The sequence below is a fragment of the Hemitrygon akajei genome, chromosome 5 (assembly GCF_048418815.1).
Source record: "Hemitrygon akajei chromosome 5, sHemAka1.3, whole genome shotgun sequence".
Classification (NCBI taxonomy): domain Eukaryota; kingdom Metazoa; phylum Chordata; class Chondrichthyes; order Myliobatiformes; family Dasyatidae; genus Hemitrygon; species Hemitrygon akajei.
This window is the reverse complement of record NC_133128.1, coordinates 117,547,334-117,568,470: the sequence shown is the minus strand read 5'-3', so window position 1 is coordinate 117,568,470 and position 21,137 is coordinate 117,547,334. Positions and strand designations below refer to the sequence as shown.

Genomic DNA, 21,137 nt, shown 5'->3' with positions numbered 1-21,137 from the left:
TCACTGCACAGGACTTTTTTTTGTAAATTATGTTTGCTAACTTCTGTTTGTAATGTTTATAATATGCTGTGCTGTTCTTGCAAAAAAAAAGCTAATTTTCATGGCATTTATAACCTGGGCACTGATGCTTCTGACAATAAACTTTAATTTAGAATTTATGATCCTGGATTCTAAAAGCACGTCAGTTCTCAATCCCAGTCCCATTCTGACCTAACTGCAGCCTCCTCCACTGCCACAGTGAGCCCGATCTAAGCAAGAAGAGCCGTACGTTATCCTCCCTGACAGTGCTACTGCATGTGGCTTCTGCTTTTAACAAATGGGCCTGTGTTACACGCTCACTTCAGATTCAACACTTCCTCATTCAAAGGGAGAATATGAAGATGAAAACCAAGAACTTAAATCCAAGTATCATACAGGGAAGATAAAAATCAAGTCGAATCACTGTGAAGTGTACTCATATGCTGAGTGTGACATTGCAGGGGAAAGAATAAAGCAGGGGAAGTACCTATAACAAGGTGTGAGAAGAAGAAATGTTATATTCTGTGAGGAGGATCAGCGTGCACAAACTTTGTATTCCAAAAATGTGAAATATTCAGAATAATTAACATGTAGCAACATCTTCACTGATTTTTTTTATTAAATGTAGAAATATATTATCCATTGCAATTCTCACAATAATAATAAATTAAAACTTTTCAGCTACATGTACATACTTTTAAAAATGATCACAATAAATACAGTATAAATAAATTAAGTTAACTTTATCTTCTAACCATTGGAAGAACAATCACATTATGCTCACTGAAGGTCAGTGATGAAATCAAGAGGAATGGTTTTGCAAACCACAACCTGTGCACTGAGTGTAGGTCAGAACATTCCCAATGCATATTCCCATTGCAAAAATGACAATTAGAGGAATAATTTTTGGGAAATCAAAACGGAACTTTAAATAATTTACCTTTGAAAAGTGGCTGAAAACTACAACTCTCAGATTAAACTCATAACAGTAGAGGATGCTGGACAGAAGACATTGCAAAATTTCATGTGCATGAAGTTATGAGAAACAAAATTCCACCCAGTATTAATTTTAGGTAGGGAACTAAAATGATGTAAACCATAACAGAGATAAGATGCAGAATGGCAGATAGAGTAAGAAGCTGTCCACTGTGCACCTTTTCCAGGAATGGATCATTGCATTACAGTAGCTGCCTGTCTTGATATGAATGGACAAGAATAGGATCATTCAGCAAATTCACATGTCATCACTGAGTAATACTACAAAAAATAAATTAATAATACAATAAATTAATTCAACACTGGATATGGAGAAAGACCCAGACATTATTCCTTCCACATCACTTGCCAAATGAAAATGTGTGATTAATATAGTTAAATAATAAATAGTAAAAACAGAAAATACTGTAAACATGCACAGCTCAGACAACTGCTGAGTGGAGTGAACAACAGTTAGTGTTTCAAGTTTATGAGCATTGACTCGAGGAATTAACTCAGGTTTCTTCTGCACATGCACTGATTATTTGCACCAGTTGGGTTTTCCATTAACATTTCTAGCATTTAGTTTAATTTATTTTTCAATGTAACATCAGTCTGTTCAGATATACTTTTCCTTGAAAGTTATTTTAAATAAATAGTCCTAAATCTTGGTCCCTTATGAAATTGACTCTGGAAAATCTTCAGTGATCTCTGCTGATTTTTGCCATAATGAGAAGGAGCTGTTTCAAATTCGTCATGGTCTCAGCGCGGGTTATCTCCCAGGCACAGTTGCTGAATCCCTAAAAGGGAAGACAAAAAGGCAAATGTACTCAATAGTGAAAAATTAGATAATGAACTAGTATAAAGTAGATAAATAAGTGTATTGGCAGGCACATGTTTTAATATCAATATACCTTCTGTTTCAGAAACTCTCTCAATTTCTGAAAGTATTTAAGAATTGCGGCATTCTTCCTTGGCCTGGACTCTGAGCCTGGTTTCCGGACACAGACATCCAGCACTCTGAGCTGCCGATCCAAGAGAAGCTGGAGGAGTTCCACTGAGCTCTGGACCCAGCTGACTGAGCTCAGGTTCATACTGTAAATCCTGCGGAGGTGATGCAGGGTCTGATGGACAATCCAGATCCGGTCCTGGGCCTGTGCAAAACATACATGGGAACATTAGTAGGGCCGTGGTCTATCAAACGTTTAGAATTAGAACAGAATGTTTATGAGTCTTAGTACAAGACAAAATCAAACATCAACTTAAAATATACAGACCGCAAATGGAGGGCTACTAACAACTGTGAATTGAAGGCCACGTCATTGGCAGTTTCCGTCTACAGCTAGAGATTTCAACAGGGAATGAGCAATGAACCACACGGATGAAGAAGAAGACGCTTGACTGAATGAGGGAATGGCATCAATGCCACAGGATGCTACTTACACAGAGACTAGAGTCTGCTCTCCTTTCACCAGAAATAGTGAGGGGGAGATTTTATAGAAATCAACAATCTCATAAAGGGGGGAATCAAGGAGGTGAAACAGACAGTCGTCTGAATGGGTTGTTAAAAAGATTAAACAGAAACTTATAAAGACAGTGGCATAAACAGTTGCATGTTAACTTTGCAAACACTAGGAAAGCTGCAGATGCTGGAAATTCAAGAAACACACACAAAATGCTGGTGGAACACAGCAGGCCAGGCAGCATCTATAGTGAGAAGCATTGTCGACATTTCGGGCCGAGACCCTTTGTCAGGACTAAATAAAAGGAATGATAGTAAGAGATTTGAAAGTGGGAGGGGGGGGGGGAGATCCAAAATGATAGGAGAAGACCGGAGGGGTTGGGGTGAAGCTAAGAGCTGGAAAGGTGATTGGCAAAAGGGATACAGAGCTGGAGAAGGGAAAGGATCATGGGACAGGAGGCCCAGGGAGAAAGAAAGGGGGAGGGGAACACCAGAGAGAGATGGAGAACAGGCAAAGAGTGATGGGCAGAGAGAGAAAAAAAGAGGGGGGAATAAATAAATCAGGGATTGGATAAGAAAGGGAGGAGGGGCATTAACGGAAGTTAGAGAAATCAGTGTTCATGCCATCAGGTTGGAGGCTACCCAGCCAGTATATAAGGTGTTGTTCCTCCAACCTGAGTTTGGCTTCATTTTGACAGTAGAGGAGGCCATGGATAGACGTATCAGAATGGGAATGAGACGTGGAATTAAAATGTGTGGCCACTGGGAGATGCTGCTTACTCTGCACCTACACACCTATGCTCTGTCCACCAGAAAAAGCAGGATCTCCCAGTAGCCACACATTTTAGGTGAAGTGGTTAGGGGAATAGATGACAGGTGACTATGGGAATGGGAACTTTTTAGGGGTGTCTTGTAATGTGAGCTGAGGTGTCCTATGTCTGCACCCTGTGGTACCTGATGCCCAATGGCCATCACACATTTTTAAGATAAGCAGATCATAGGCATCTTCTACACTTCAGAACTTGAGTAGAGGCAAATAAAAGTCACAGAAAAAAAGGTGCTGGGATCCTCTCAGTCCATACTACCCATCAAGCAGCCACCTAAAGAAATCTCATTCAGAGTGATTGGGGCAGTGGTTGTAGAAGGGAGATGCAGCCTGGAGAGAAACTGCGAGGCAGGAGAGGCAGTGGAACAGCATAATGGCAGTCAGTTATATGATGTGAAATATGTCTATTTTAGTACAAGTAATGTAGGAACAAGGGTGATGAAGTTAGAGGATAGGTCAGTACATGGAAGTTCAATGTTGTGGCCATTACAGAGACTTGCCTGTCAGAAGGGCAAGAATTTTCTGTTGCATTTTCTGGGGTTTAGATTTTTCAAAAGGGACAGGGAGAGAGGTAAAAGAGGTGGGGGAGTGACATTGCTAATCAGTGATTGTATCGCAGGGCATCCTTGAGGGATCGTCTACTGAATCAGTGTTGATGGAAGTCAGAAATAGCAAGGGAGCAGTCACTCTATTGAAAGTTTTCTGTCGATCCCCCAACAGTATCCGAGATACTGAGCTGCAGATTGGGAGGCAGATTTTGGAAAGATACAGGGTTGTTGTCATGGGTGACTTCAAGTTCTCTAATATTGATTGTCAGCTCCTCAGTGCAAAAAGTTTAGATGGGACAGAACACATTAGGTGTGTCCTGGAAGGATTCCTGACACAGTGTGCAGACAGGCCAACTAGAGGAGAGGTCACATTAAGACTGGTTCTAGCCAATGAATGTGGTCAGGTGGCATATCTTTTTTAGATGAGCATTTTGGAGACAGTGATTACAACTCCCATACCTTTACCATAGCCTTTTAGAAGGATAGGAGCAGACAGTATGATAAATTATTTAATAGGAGGCAGGTGAATTATGATGCTATTAGGTAGGAACTTGAGAGCATAAATTGGGAACAGATGCACTCAGAGAAATGCACAATGGAAATGTGAAGGCTGTAGTACTTGCATGTGATTCTGGATAGGTTTATCCTATAAAGGCAAGGAAAGGATGGTAGGGTGAAGGAATCACGGTTGACAAGAGAAGTGGAACACCTAGTTTAGAGGAAGAAAGAAACATACCTAACATTTAGTAAAACAAGATCAGACTCTTGAGAGTTACAAGGTAGGCTATAACACATAGGAGCATAATTAGACCATTTGGCCCATCTAGTCTGCTAGTAGCCAGGCAACAGCTAACGAATGGACTTAGGAGAGCTAGAACTGGACATGAAAAGGCCATCACAAGTCAAATTAAGGAAATCTCCAAGGCAGAACAGTGGATGTAGTATGTATGGATTTTAGTAAGGCATTTGACAATGTTCCCCATGGTAAGCTCATTCAAAAAGTAAAGAGGCATTGAATTCAGGGAAACGTGGCTACGTGGATTCAGAGTTGCCTTGCCCACAGAAGGCAGGAGGTGGTAGCAGACGGAACACATTCTGCCTTGAAGTCTTCTCACTTGCGGTGTTTGCAAAAATCTGTCCTGAGACCCTTCTCTTTGTAATATTTTTTAAATGACTTAGATCAGGAAGCGGAAGGGAGAGTTAGTAAGTTTGCAGATAACACAAAGATTGATGGTGTTATGCATAGAATAGAGGATTGATTTGGGTTACAATGGGACATTCATGGAATGCAGAGCTGGGCTGGAAAATGGCAGATGGTGTTCAATTTAGAAAAGTATCAAGTTTTTCTCTTTGGAAGGTCAAAATTAAAGGCAGAATATACAGAGTTAACGGCAGGGATCTTAAGTGGAGGAAAAGAGGGATCTTGAAATCCATGTTCATAGATCCCTTAAAGTTGCTGTGGAAGTTGACAGGATGATTAAGAAGACATATGGAGTTACTCATAGGATTGAGTGTAAGAGCTGTTAGGTAATGTTGCAGTTCTATGTTCTATGTTTCTATAACTCTTCTAAAAAACTCTGGTTAGACCACACTTGGAGTATTGTGCTCAGTTTTGTTCACTTCAATATAGGAAGTACATGGCTTTAGAGGGGGTGCAGAGGAGATTTACCATGATGCTGATCAGATTAGAGGGCATGTCTCATGAGGATAAATTGGGTTTTTCTCTTTGGACAGAAGGAAGATGAGAGGTGACTTGATAGAGGTGTACAAGATGATAACAGGCAAAGGTAGAGTGGGCAACAGAGACTTTTTCCCAGGATGAAAATGGCTAATACAAGGAGCATAACTTTCAGGTGTTTGGAGGAATGTATGGGGAGGCAGTGTCAGAGGTAGGTCTTTTACACGGAGAATGGTGGATGCATAGAATGTCTTGCCAGGGTAGTGGTTGAGGCAAATACATTTGGGACATTATTGGGACTCTTAGATAGACATATGGAAGAAAGAAAAATGGAGGACTATGAGGGAGGGATGGGTTAGATTGATATTAGAATAGACATTGTGCATGTACTGTGCCGCATTGTTCTCATGCTCATTCACCATTAGCTGCTCAGTAGCTTTGGCAATTGAAGCAATCATATACTCCTTAAATGTTGTGAAAATTTCTGCCCTCAATATCTTCACAGACGCTGGGTTCCAAATTTCAAGTATACCCTGGAGGAACATTTTTCTAATGTCCCATCCAAACCTCTTACTTTTTTGTCTTAAATCAATGTAGACACCTCAGCTGTGGGGAAAAATAATGCAATACATTCTAATTCCACCACACATAATTTGATGCACCTCTATTCCCTACACACACACACACACACACACACACACACACACACACACACACACACACACACACACACACACACACACACACACACACACACACACACACACACACACACACACACACACACACACACACACACACACACACACACACACACACACCCTTCGTCTCCTTGATCCCAGTGGGCCAGCTAAGCTAAACAATCATTTAACCATGTTGGAGGGGGCACTTAAACTTGGGTGTCCGATTATTAGGATGGTGCAGTTGATTTCATCACCCATGGTGGACACAGTTTGTGTGTTAATTCCAGGAGATTTTGAGGGGATAGGAAGATTTACAGCAGATGGTCGGAAGGGATAAATTCAATGGGTAGTTGAAACGATCAGACAGCGTGAGCAGGAAGCGCAAGGAGAAAGACAGAGTAACAAGCAGAAGGTCGCAGAGAGCGGCATGTTTAGTGTTAGAGCATGTGAGATGAGGAGAGGGTGTTAGATACAGAGTGTGGGCCACCAGTGAGAGGGACACAGGAGGAGATCGACAGGGTGTGAAGGCTGCAGTCAGATATATTCCCTTTGAATGTTTTCCTTAGGATCCGAGCTGGAGTGACAGAAAATGCCAATGACATGGAGAGAAAGCATTGACATTCTGTAATAGTTTATTCACCTGTTAAATTTCAGGTCAGGTTCTTAGCATTACACAAATGCCTCGAATAAATTACGTTAAAGTAAAATCCAGAGTTTACTCACAGGAACCTCCGCCGAAAGTTTCACCAGCTCCAAGGGCTTGGTTTTCAACGACAGCCTCTCAGTCACACACTGTCGAGAGAGGCGGCCACCCTGAGACAAAAGATATCAACGTTACTGACAACCCCACACACAGAAACACCGGAGAACAGACTCTTTGAAATCACCTGATTGGTAACAGCAAACAGCCCGGGGTCTGTCAGGACCGGTCTCTGGGAGCGGGTTCAACTCACCATTTCTTTCAGTTTGCCCAGAGTCTCTGTGTTGAGAACTCGCAGTAACTGTAACCTCTCACAGCCCAGGGTCAGGGTCACGGTCAACAACAGCCACACACTGCAAACTCTCCAAACACGGCCCACTGCCATCTCCACCCAACACGGAATAAAGCACCGATCTGAGACCAGAATCAGCTCCGAAAACGGGTCTTGTTCGCCGAATGGAACTCTCGATATGGAAATGCCACTGCTTGTGATCCGGGAGCGGACGCCGGTGCTGCCGAGACCCGTGTCTGGGGATCGTGTTGTGAGCTCTCTCTGCCATGCTGCCGGATTTTATATGTTAAAATCCGAAAACGGGTGACATTCGAAAAGTGAAATGACTGCGGGATATTTGGGAGCCTGTCGGGAGAGAGCGGTCTCCGCTCTGAAGTAAGGAATCCGAAAGCGGGAGAGTCCAGCTGCAGCGACGGGAAAATCCGCCACCGGAGAGAGCTGCAGTGCTCAGGCTCTTGGTGCGTTCGTTCAATTCGGGGGGTCCAAAGGGCTGTGGAGGGTGGGTCAGCTTTAGCGGGGAACGACGGACGTGGCTGTTTCCGTGCCTCGGTGAGGGTTGCATTTTTATCAGGGTTACAGTTACACTGCCCCTTTCAGCGCTGATCTTTTAACCACAACAATTACAGCACGGGAACAGGCCATCTCGGCCCTTCTAGTCCTGCGGAGACACAAACAGATTTATGTTGAATTCGCACCTTGGACTCACCCAGTTCCAGTGAAACCACACGGCATGGTGGTCAGTGCAGAAAGGGTAGGCCATAGCGACGGGTACTCCAGTCCGTGACCGCGCCCTCTAGGCACAGAGTGTCTTTGCAGTTGTTGCTGTAGTCTGTATTTAAATAAGACATTTCGATTTCTCCTTTAAATCGATCCGCTGGGACACCGAGTCGGATGGCTTTTCTTTCCCCAGGAAAGACTCCAGCTCCGTTTGCAACTGGAAGAAAAGCGGAAGTAACCCCAGACAAGAAAAGGGTTTCGTCACTTCCGAAATTGAATGTGTTTGTAAATGATCAAATAAAACTGCAGATCGCAGGTTTTGAAACCGGAGTAATTCTCAACTCCACTCTCATTCGTGCTGCGGGGCACCTCCTCCACTGCCAGAGTGAGGTACAACGTAAACTGGAAGAACTAACCTTACCTTCCCTCTCGTTACGATTGCAAGAGGCATCTGCTGTTCAACAGACGCATACAAAATGCTGGAGTAACTCAGCAGGACAGGCAGCATCCCTGGGAAAGAGTGAACAGTCGGGACTGAAGAAGGGGCTCGCCCCGAAATGTTGACTCTTTTCTATAGACGCTGCCTGGCCTGCTGAGTTCCGTCAGCATTTTGCACGATTTGCTTGGATTTCCAGCATCTGCAGATTTTCTCATCTTCGAGGCATCTGCTGTGTACATCTTAGTCTTTGCGGCATCTTCACTTCGGATTCAACCCTTTCTCGTTTCAAAAGAAATATAAAGAAATAAAACCAACAGATTACATCCGTGTAAGAACATTGAAATATAAAACTGGGACAACTCACAACAAAATGTAGGCACTTGGCTTATTCCGGCGAGTGAAAACTACAGCGTAAGGTACAAAGAGCGAAGTGCTTACAACGCGGAAAATGCAGAAAATCTTTAGAATCTATATTCAATAGGGAAGAGGGTTGCATCACTTTCTGAGTCGGAATTGAAGCGTTTAAATAACAAAAAAGAACAGAAATGTATTTTAAAAGAACGCAGACATCAGAGGCACTCTGTACTTAGCGAGCACAATCCCGGGGAAGTGTACCCCCGCAGAGCGAATCTCCACAGGTTGGCTGTGACCCGGGCTGTCTGCACTGTCCCACCCTGCGCTGTGGTGTCAGCGGAGCTGGCTGAGTGCGAGGACGGATTTAATAGGAATTCTCTCTGCGGATCCGAATATCAGCGCTGAAAGACACGGTGCTACCGTAACCCTGATAAAATACAGTCTCCACCGAGGCACCGGCACTGTCACGTCCTCATCCCACCCTCGTCCTCTGCCAAGCCTGACCCTCCCTCCACAACACCTTGGATCCCTCAAGCTGACCGCATTAACTCCGGGGCCTGAGCGCTGCTGGAATGGCGGATTTTCCCGTCGCTGCTGCGGGACTCTCCCGCTTTCGGATTCCTTACTTCAGAGCGGAGATCGCTCTCTCCCGACGTGTTCTCAAATATTCCGCAATCATTTCACTTTTCGAATGTCACCCGTTATCGGATTTTAAGATATAAAATCCGGCAGCATGGCAGAGAGAGCTCACAACACGATCCCCAGACACGGGTCTCGGCAGCACCGGCGTTCGCTCCCGGATCACAAGCCGTGGTATTTCCATATCGAGAGTTCCATTCGTCGAACAAGACCCGTTTTCGGAGCTGATTCCGGTCCAGATCGGTGCTTTATTCAGTGTCGTGAAGATGGCATTGGGCCGTGTTTGGAGAGTTTGCAGTGTGTGGCTGTTGTTGACCGTGACCCTGACCCTGAGCTGTGAGAAGCTGCAGTTTTTGCAAGATCTCAACGGAAAGACTCTGGGCAAACTGAAAGAAATGGTGAGTTAAACCCGCGCCCAGAGACCGGTCCCGACAGTCCCGGGCTGTTTGTTGTTAACAATCAGGCACTTACAAAGAGTCTGTTCTCCGGTGTTTCTGTGTGTGGGGATTGTCAGTAACGTTGATATCTTCTGTCTCAGGGTGGCCGCCTCCCTCGACAGTGTGTGACTGAGAGGCTGTCGTTGAAAACCAAGCCCTTGGAGCTGGTGAAACTTTCGGCGGAGGTTCCTGTGAGTAAACTCTAAAGATTTTGCTTTAATATTATTTATTCAAAACATTAATGTAAATATTGTGAAAAATCTGATCTGAACTCTAACCGGAGAATGGGCAACAGCAGAATATTGTTTCATTAGCTCTGTGCGCGTCACCTTCTTAGAATCACTATCACTGACTCCGAAGAGCCCATGCATGCCGAAAAGATCTCACTTTAGTGATCACCCTCCTCTCATCTCTCTCTCTATCCCACTCAAGAGTAGCTCACTCTCTTGTATCTAATTCTCTCCAGTCATTTCACTTGCTCTGCTGGGTTTCCACGTCTAACCATATCACCGTCCATGACTCACGCTCCCTCTTTCTTGTTTCACTCTCTCGTTATCTCAGCCACCCACTGAATTTATATTTTCTGTCGCTATCCCGGAAATCCTCTCATCCCTTCAATCATGCTGCCTGTGTCCAGCACAGCTGACTGCTCTTCCTGATACCTGTGCTGCAGTGACAGGTTGTGAGGTTTCCCCTTTCGGAATAGTTACATTACTCCACATCTCTGCTGGTCCATTGAATCATGGAGAAGCGGCTGAGGGCAAAAGTGATAGAGGTGTGCGATATTATACGTGGTTCTGTAAATGTAAATATAGGTAGCTGTAAACCTTTCCCCATAGCTTTGTGTATAAAGCCAGCGCTCTAGGTTGAAGGCAGGGATTAACAGGTTTGGATGGAATCCAAGGGAAAAAAAACAATTCCCCTAGTTTGTAGTCGGAATTTGAAATACAATGCCTGTTAGAGTGGCAGGGGCAAAAACTCTCAGAATTTTTGAAGAGTTACTTGGTATTATATAATGTGCCGAGGTAAGTTAAGCTAGTGACCAAGTTACTACTTGATGGTGCCATGGACTGAGAATGTTGAAGATTATGTAGATGTAAAGCTGGCTTTATGACTTGCCTCCATTCAAGTTTTGAGGGAGGGCCATTGCGGGTTAATTGTCATATAGTGCACCCTTGTCAAAGGGCAGCTCTCCCCTTTATATCTCTCCCTTCCCTTGACCTTCTAGAATCTACATTTTCTGCTGTAGCCTTGTTCTCTCTTTCGTTATGTAGCCTTGTGACGACTTATTTTGCATACTACTGTTTATACTGCTGTCTGAATACATTACGGTTCAAGCTTTTTACACGACCCATGTTTCATCAACATTCTTTTCCTCCTCTTCATTTGATTGCACATCTATTGAACATTTATCTTTCCCTCACCACCTCTGTCTTGAGGAGATCTGACCAAAATTCCCTGCGCTCTGACTGAATGGCCTTGTATCTTTGACGCTATTCTTGCAGATCAGTTCCACACTCAATCAAGGATTTTGACATTCTGTCGTGCATCTGAGGTTTTACCAATAATACGTTGATCATTCTTTGTTTAACCTGCAAACTGTGGACTGCAATTCATATAAGACCATAAGTCATAGGAGCATAACCAAGCCATTCAGCCCATCTAGTCTGCATCATGATTGATCCCGAATCCCACTCAACCCCATATACCTGCCTTCTCGCCATATCCTTTGATGCCCTGACCAAGCAGGAAACTACCAATTTCTGCTTTAAATATGCCCACGGACTTGGCCTCCTCCACAGTCTCTGGCAGAGCATTCCACAGAGTCACTACTGTCTGGCTAAAAAATTCCCCTTACATCTGTTCTAAAAGGTCACCCCTCAATATTAAGGCTGTACCCTCTAGTTCTGAACACCCCCCACCTTAGGATACATCCTCTCCACATCCATCTTATATAATCCTTTCAACATTCAGTAGGTTTTGATAAGATCCCCACGCATTCTTCTAAATTCCAGTAAATACAGGCCCAAAGCTGCCAAATGTTCCTCACATGTTAACCCTTCATTCCCGGAATTATCCTCGTGAACCTCCTCTGGATTCTCTCCAATGACAACACATCCTTTCTGAGATATGGGGCCCAAAACTGCTGACAATACTCGAAGTGCAGCCTGATTCGTGTCTTATAAAGCCTCAACATTATCTCCTTGATTTTATATTCTATTCCCCTTGAAATAAGTGCCAACATTGCATTTGCCTTCTTAACCTGCAAATTAACCTTCTGGGAGTCTTACACGAGGACTCCTAAGTCCCTTTGCTCCTCTGATGTTTGAATTTTCTCCCCGTTTTTGATAATAGTTTGCACTTTTACAAAGCTGCATCATCATACATTTCCCAACACTATATTCCATCTGTCACATATTTGCCCATTCTTCCAATCTGTCTAAGTCCTGCTGCAATTGCATTGCTTCCTCAGCAGTACCAACCCCTCCACTTACCTTCATATCGTCCGCAAACCTTGCCACAATGCCATCAATTCCATTATCTAAATCATTGACAAACAATGTGAAAAGCAGCGGTCCCAATACTGACCCCCAAGGAACACCACTGGCAGCCATCCAGAAAATGCCCCCCTGATTCCCACTCGCTGCTTCCTGCTTGTCAACCATGCCTGTCTCTTCCCTTTAACACTATTGTATCTTATCTTGTTAGGCAGACTCATGTGTGGCATCTTATTAAACGCCTTCTGAAAAATCCAAGTAAACTGCATACACAGCCACTCCCTTGTCCACCCAGCTGGTTACTTCCTCGAAAAACTTTAACAGATCTGTCAGGCAAAATTTCCCTTTACAGAAAGGAGACTTATTTTATCATTAGTTGCCAAGTACCCTAAAGCCTCATCCTTATTAATCGACTCCAACACGTTCCCAACCACTGAGGTTAGGCTAACTGACCTTTAATTTCCTTTCATTTGGCATGCTCAACATCTCTCTGAGGGCTTATTGTTTGGGGTTGATGTTAGATAAGCATTCTGTTCTAAATCTCAACTTCACTGGAACCACGGCCCTTCTAATGTCCCCATGTGTGTTTTGCACAGGCCCAGGACTGGATCTGGATTGTCCATCAGACCGTGCATCACCTCCGCAGGATCTACAGTATGAACCTGAGCTCAGACAGGCGGGTGGAAGACTTCAAGATTCACTTGGATCGGCAGCTCAGAGCACTGGACGTTTGTGTCGGGAAACCAGGCTCAGAGTCCAGATCAGGGAAGAATGCTGCAATTGTTAAATATTTTCACGTACTGAGAGAGTTTCTGAAACAGAAGGTGAGTTGGCTCAGATTATTCTCTGTGATTATGAACAGGTCCATGCAGCTAATTAATATCTGTTCATTATCTAATATATTGCTTTATTGCCTTTCCTCTTTTAGCGATTCAGTGACTGTGCCTGGGAAAAAACCCACGATGAGACCAGGAGACATTTACAACAACTCCGTTTCATTATGGCAAAAGTCGGTAAAGTTCACCGAAGACTTTCCAGAGATAATATCAAAGAAGGCGAAGATTGGTGACTATTTAATTAAAACATTTTATGTGTAAAAAGATATCCAAATGGACTAATATTACATTTTGGAAGGAAAATAAAACAATTTCCAGAGCTATTTATGAAAACAGAAGATGATGGAAATACAGAATCTGCGTGCAGATGAAACCTGAGTTTATTTATCGGACCAAATAAAATACTGTCTTAAATGCTCATCAATATGAGCATTTCTTTACGCTAAAGATTACCGTTATTTGTCAAACATAACATCGAAACGTACTTTGAAACGCGTTGTTTGCATTAGCGAAAAACGTTGGGGGAGTCCGGAGGTGCCGCCGGCGGCAAAATAGCATTCTCACCACTTACTACTCGTTTGTCTTCGGAACGTATGTGGAAGGAAACAGGAGTACTCAGAGAAAATCCACACGATCATGGGGCGAACATACAAACTCCTTAGAGAGAGAGGTGGAAACGGAACCCCAATCGCTAGTGCTAAATGCTAAGCCTATGCAACATTAACTATTGTTCATGCCCATTCGTCACTACGTGATATGTAGAATACGGTCAGTAATTTTCTATTCTCCTCTGCCCTTGTGTGTTATGTTGAATGTTAAGGCAATTTTCATCTGGTGAGTGATGGAGAATAGAGAATGTCTGGATCTATCTTGATATTTATGCACTGATATATTGATTGATGTATTTATTTGATCTACTGTGATGAGATTTGAATTTGGTGAATGGTCCTGTTTCTGTTCCCAGTTTAACCGATTGACGGTTACTGCAATGCAAGGTTCCATTTCCGGAGAAGCTGCTCTGTGGTCAGCATCTCACTCTCACTGCCTTTCTTGAGCTTGTTTCGTTGCGGTTGCCAGTAATTACTTCTGTTCCAGTTATTTTTGAACTAATCCAATATAGTTCTCATATAAAATGAACTGCGCAGCAAATCATTTTCCATAGTTTTGCATAAAATAAGAATCATAATTTTTGAGCTTGCTTTTGTGGTATCACTGGGCTCTGTTAACTTTTTTTTTAAAAGCAATAGGGTTCAGTATTACCACAAAAAGAATTTTCTTGCCGTGTGTGGTAGCAGGCTAATGATGCTCGACCTCTTTCCTGACCATCAATCATGATTACTTACTTCTGTAGCTGATCAACAGCTAGCTGATCAATTCATCTCGACAATCCTGTTGTCATGTTAATGTGAAGACACTTAAATGCGGGAACAGAGCCCCAAAACGTTGTTAATTTATTGTCTATTTATTGAGAGATATATAATGAATACTATTTCTAAAAGTGGTAAAATTTATACTAAAGATGTTGATGTAAATAAAAGTATTATTTTGAACACTTTTGTCGTGTGATACATCATTATGCCTGCTATTCCTCCTTACCTAGGATCATTTCAAAATTCAAATTTCAAAGTAAATTTATGATCAAAGTACATATACAACCCTGAGATTCATTTCCTTGCGGGCATAGACAGTAAATTCAGAAAACATAATAAAACCAGTGAAGGACTCCGTCTACACGAGGAAATCTGCAGATGCTGAAAATTCAAGCAACACACACAAAATGCTGGTGGAACACAGCAGGCCAGGCAGCATCTATAGGGAGAAGCGCTGTCGACGTTTCGGCCCGAGACCCTTCGTCAGGGCTAACTGAAAGAAGAGATAGCAAGAGATTTGAAAGTGGGGGTGGGGGGGGGAGATCCGAAATGATAGGAGAAGACCGGAGGGGGTGGGGTGAATCTAAGAACTGGAAAGGTGATTGGCAAAAGGGATACACAGCTGGAGAAGGAATAGGATCATGGGACAGGAGGCCTAGGGAGAAAGAAAGGGGCAGGGGAACACCAGAGGGAGATGGAGAGCAGGCAAGGAGGGATTGTGAGCGGGGCAGAGAGAGAAAAAAAAGAGAGAGAGAAAAGAAAAGGGGGGATAATAAGTAAGTAAGTAAGTAAATAAATAAATAAATAAATAAATAAATAGATAGATCGATAAATAAATAAATAAATAAATAAGGGATAGGGTAAGAAGGGGAGGAGGGGCATTAACGGAAGTTAGAGAAATCAATGTTCATGCCATCAGGTTGGAGGCTACCCAGCCGGTTTATAAGGTGTTGTTCCTCCAACCTGAGTGTGGCTTTATCTTGACAGTAGAGGAGGCCATGGATAGACATATCAGAATGGGAATGGGACGTGGAATTAAAATGTGTGGCCACTGGGAGATCCTGCTTTCTCCGGTGGACTGAGCGTAGGTGCTCAGCGAAACGGTCTCCCGTCTGCGTCGGGTCTCACCAATATATAAAGGGCCACACCGGGAGCGCCGGACGCAGTATACCACACCAGCCGACTCACAGGTGAAGTGTCGCCTCACCTGGAAGGACTGTCTGGGGCCCTGAATGGTGGTGAGGGAGGAAGTGTAAGGGCAGGTGTAGCACTTGTTCCGCTTACAAAGACTGCGTCCAACAAGATGGACAAACAAGCAATGGGCAAAATACAACAAACTGCGAATTATTATTATTATTATTATTATTATTATTATTATTATTATTATTATTATTATTATTATTATTATTATTATTATTATTATTATTATTATTATTATAGTAATAATCTGTGAGAGGTTTTCAGTCCCCCATCCGGCCCGATGTGGCGGATTTGGGAAAGTTCTGCGGATATGCAGGGCAGATGAAAAATAAAATACTCCCGCGGACCAAAGCAGAAACTAATCTAGCTACGTCTGTACCCAGACTGGGCCGTGCTTTGGTCAGCCTCTGCACTCCATGTAGGGGCAGCTGAAGCCATAAGTATAAAATGCAGTCCCCTTTCATTTTAGAAAGTAGAGATATCTACGAAATAGAGTGATACGACCACTGACTGGGGATCGTCAGGGCATGCCTGGAGCATGACGGTGCGCAAACCGCTAACGGTGCACTGCTGAATAGGCGGGTAGGCACCGGGACACCTGAAAAAGATACTGGCAGCATTCAAAGTAGCCCAGGAAAACCCCAAGCTGCGACTGCTGCGAGTGTTTCTCAGGGGAGCTGTCCACTTACAACTGAGACCAGTCAGGCAGTTAAGAAGGACACGGATGAAATAGTCATTAGAAGTAAACACATTCAGAATGCGTGTATATTACCGAGTTTGCCAAGCTGTATGGGTCCTAATGCCCTTCCCTTGGACAACATCGCTGGCGTGGAGAGGGGAGACTTGCAGCTTGGGCAACTGCCGGTCTTCCACTAAAAAAATACCTTGCCCAGGCTTGCGCCTTGGAAACTCTCCAAGGTGCAAATCCATGGTCTATCGAGACTAACGGAGGCCTGCACACTACATCTTACCGAGTAATGGAACTTGAAACTGAAATGACAGCATACAGGGACAAATTTCATCAACAGTTATAGCGCAATAACCCTTCATGCGGGTAAATGCACAACGAATAGTAGATCAACGTAGAGCGATAGTAAAAAAATGACTTCATCCCAATCGATACGTTAAACCAAATAGAACATGAAGTTACTGAAGAGCTAGAAAGAAACCAACCTGAAGTTCTGACGAAGGGTCTCGACCCGAATAATCGACTGTTTACTCGTTTCCATAGATGCTGCTTAGCCTAATGCGTTCCTCCAGCACTTGGTCTGTGTTGCAACCGAAAGACCAAAATAATGCTATGCAATAAAATAATGAAAATGCAATGCACCTGTAACTCTTGCTCCGGCTAGCGACTTAATATAGGGGATGGTCCGAAACCAATCTGCAAAATTTGCAAAGAAAAATAAGAATGGAAATGTTAAATTTCAGAAAACTCTGTGTACACTTAAATGCTTAGAACAGAATGAGGAAGAGGAGTTACAAGCATTTAAAAATTACACAACAGTCAGATAAAACTTCTAAGGATATATTTTCATCAACGAAAATACGATTGAGCACTCCAGGCGAGCGTACGCAATTCTGATAAGAAGTACCCACCACTAAACTGAAACGAAAGCACAACCCAGGAAAAATGAAGAAACTATCACTATTGAAGAAAACGTTAACCAAAGGAAGGGTATGACCCGGATGGAAGACCTTCCCTCGATCTGAGCATACAGGATGTTGACAAGGAAGTGTCGTAGGAGATACCTCTTCCCAGAAACAGAAGGGTACCATGTGATAATACAGGACCAGGTGGTTAACATTAAAAATAATCGAAGATACGTAATAAAAGTCCAATAAAAGACCCAACAAACTCAAGGCGATAAATCAGAAAATGCCAGTAGAAACCAGAAATAATCCAAGACATTACAAGATCCTGCAACAGTTTAACTCAATCTGATGATTTACACAGGCACAATCAGGTGGGAAACATCATTCCATCAAAATCTTGCTTTAAAATACAAACTTATAAAAGAAACCATGCCTTAATATAAATATGAGCCTGATCCAGTTTTAGAGTCAGAGTCCCATAAATAATATTACACTGATCGGTTATTGCAGATAGAACAATCCATAATAATCGTCCAGATATAATAATAAAGAATGATCATGCAAGAACAACTTACTTAATAAATATAGTCATTCTAAGCACACATAACATACAGAGATCAGTAAGTGAAAATTTCCAGAAATATGTTGAATTAAAACAGGAAATTGGGAGACTTTGGAACATGAACAGAGTGGACATCGTCCTGATAGTAATATCTACAACTGGTATCATCCCAACATCACTATGGCCTACACAGTGATATTTATGTAAGTCTCCAAAAGCCACAATACTAAGCACCACTAGAACAGTACGAAAGTTCTTAGCAATTGAGAAATGAGTGTGTTTACCTATGCCCATAGCTTGAGTTTTACCAGCCTAAGCTGAGAAGAAAAGCTTAAAAATTAATAATAATAACTTTACCCGAATAACCTCTACAAAGAGTGGCCATGGATTCGGTGCATAGGTCTGAAGTGCACCAGAACTTGAGGCTTTTCAAATACTCATACGGTGGCGGGGCCGGGTTACAATTTTTTTACATTCGAATTATGCAAAGACCATTGACTCCTCCAGGCCATAGACATTTAGGTAAGAGGTGGTGTGTTGAAAGGAGATATGTGGGAACAATGTAAACCCAGAACTTCCTACCCAGCCTCAGAAATGACCCAGATCCGCCCCAGTTTGTTTAATGCCTCAACGGGCCAACATCAGGTGTGGTTTCTATGGCTGCTCACTCTACTGTGGACCATCGGGACAACATGGGCACATACCTCAGGCTGCGGTTTATCAATTAAAACTCGGATTTCAACACAAAAACCCCGCCATGGCATGGACGGCCCCAAGCCCAACTGCGAAAGGACGGGTTTGAGGCAGCAACTCTATCCCTCAAAAACCCAGTGCTACAGAAACGCCAACAGAAGCTCTAAAGGCCTCATCTGTGGGAGAGGATGGGCTACACTCGGAGACAACGTGAATGGCTGGCTCGGAACAGAGGACTCTGGCGAGCTACTGTCGGTGGCCTATTCCCCGGTAGGAATGATGGGGTTAAGCATCATCTATATCATCCCATCGAAACTCATCATCAGACTTGAGGACATGGGCCTTCCTGATCCGTACCTGCCTCCGTAATTAAATACTCGCCTTCCTCATTGTAAACTTCAATCAGTGAGGATTAGCAATAGCATCTCTCTTCGCCGATCATCAACGCAGTTACACTCGCAGGCTGCTCTATTGTCTATACACATTCACTGTGTGGCTAAGCACAGCTTCAACACTAACTTCACATGCACCGACAACGTCACTGTTGCTGGATGAATAACAGATAGAGCTGAGCCAGCTTACTGCAGAAAGTTCATCGCCCGTTTGACTGGTATCTCAAGATCAACCACTCGCTCAACGTCAGCAAATATAAAGAGCTGATTATTGCCTTCAGCAAGATTGAGGAGGGCAAACCTATACCACTGCACATTGGGGGATCCACAGCGAAATTTCGTGGGCGTTAACATATCGGATAACTTGCCATAGCCCAACACATATGAAACCGGCATTTTACCGGGCGTCTCTGGAGACGCGGCTCGTTAGCCCCTCGCGCACAGCCACTGGACGCAGCGGTGCGAAAACCACTTTTCTCCAACTCCGTATGTCTAGGGTCAATATGACGGGTCCCAGCAAAATCGGGAAGTTGCGATATGTCGACATCCGAACCCCGATCTGTGCGAATACTGGGTAAATACTGCTCCTGTGCAATTTGCCGTCGGCAAGAAACAACAGATGGGACATTGCATACAGTGATAAAGAAAGTACATTTACAAATTGCAGCTTTATCGAACGGTTTGTAGGGGAAAGAGAAAAGGAAAAATAAAAAGGATCCATTGCATCTAACACATTCCAAATGCGCGCAGAAGTTGGAGCTCATCTTGAAGTTGTCTTTAACTCGTGGTCAGAATGAAAGCACGCACCACGCAAATGTGGCTCGAATTCCATCTCGAACAAACGGGGTCCCCCACGGGTCCATTCTCCTTGAAGCCTTTCATCTGCACAAAGCACCTTGTGCCAACGGCATCGGCAGCCTGGTTGGCTGACAGAACGTTCCTAGGTTGAACAACGTCTCCTCTTCTTTACCTCCCAAACGCAAACATGCTGAAAGCAGAACAGATAGCTCTTACAGAACTGCGAACATGAAATACCTACAGCATAGCAGCAACAATCTTCATCAGGGCTTTACACGTCGACGTAACCGCAAGGAAGGCACGCTAGCATCTTCATTTTCTTACCAGTTTAATAAGGTTCGGCTTGTCACCGAATATTCTAACAGACGTCTGCGCATGTACCGTTGAAAGTTTTCCGCTTCTTGCACCATAATGTGGATCGGCAGAATTCGGACGTGCAGGAATGTAAGAATCTGTAGGGAGCAGTACCAATGCACCACGGGCACCTTCCTCCACCGCCACCACCATCGAAAATATCTACCTGAGGCATTGGTTCAAGAAGGCAGCATCAATCGTTAATGCTGATAAGTGTGAGGTGCTACATTTTGGTAGGACTAATCAAAATAGGACATACATGGTAAATGGTAGGGCATTGAGGAATGCAGTAGAACAGAGTGATCTAGGAATAATGGTGCATAGTTCCCTGAAGGTGGAATCTCACGTGGATAGGGTAGTGAAGAAAACTTTTGTTATGCTGGCCTTTATAAATCAGAGCACTGAGTATAGGAGTTGGGAGGTAATGTTAAAATTGTGCAAGGCATTGGTAAGGCCGAATTTGGAGTATTGTGTACAGTTCTGGTCACCGAATTATAGGAAAGATGTCAACAAAATAGAGAGAGTACGGAGGAGATTTACTAGAATGTTACCTGGGTTTCAGCACCGAAGTTACAGGGAAAGGCTGAACGAGTTAGGTCTTTATTCTTTGGAGCACAGAAGGCTGAGGGGGGGGGGGGGGACTCGATAGAGGCATTCAAAATTATGAGGGGGATAGATAGAGTTGACGTGGATAGGCTTTTTCCATTGAGAGTAGGAGAGATTCAAACAAGAGGACATGAGTTGAGAGTTAAGGGGCAAAAGTTTAGGGGTAGCACGAGGGGGAACTTCTTTACTCAGAGAGTGGTAGCTGTGTGGAACGAGCTTCCAGTAGAAGTGGTGGAGGCAGGTTCGATTTTGTCATTTGAAAAAAAAAAAAGGATAGGTATATGGACAGGAAAGGAATGGAGGGTTATGGGCTGAGTGCAGGTCAGTGGGACTGGGTGAGAGTAAGCGTTCGGCACGGACTAGAAGGGCCGAGATGGCCTGTTTCCGTGCTGTAATTGTTATATGGTTATATGGTTATAATCGTACAAGGTTGTCACCATCTAGACCATGATATAATTCTACAC

The 21,137-nt window shown here is 43.5% G+C and overlaps 1 protein-coding gene across 1 annotated transcript; it reads right to left on the bottom strand.

Moving 5' to 3' along the window:
- Positions 1 to 1,694: 1,694 nt before the first annotated feature.
- On the bottom strand, positions 1,695 to 8,126 carry LOC140727346 (interferon alpha-21-like). Its single transcript, XM_073044619.1, has 4 exons — positions 7,889 to 8,126; positions 6,914 to 7,003; positions 1,908 to 2,147; positions 1,695 to 1,793 (listed from the first exon to the last, which is right to left on the bottom strand). Exons 1-4 carry the CDS (start codon positions 7,940 to 7,942, stop codon positions 1,695 to 1,697), a joined length of 483 nt encoding a protein of 160 aa, XP_072900720.1. The 5' UTR covers positions 7,943 to 8,126.
- Positions 8,127 to 21,137: the final 13,011 nt, after the last annotated feature.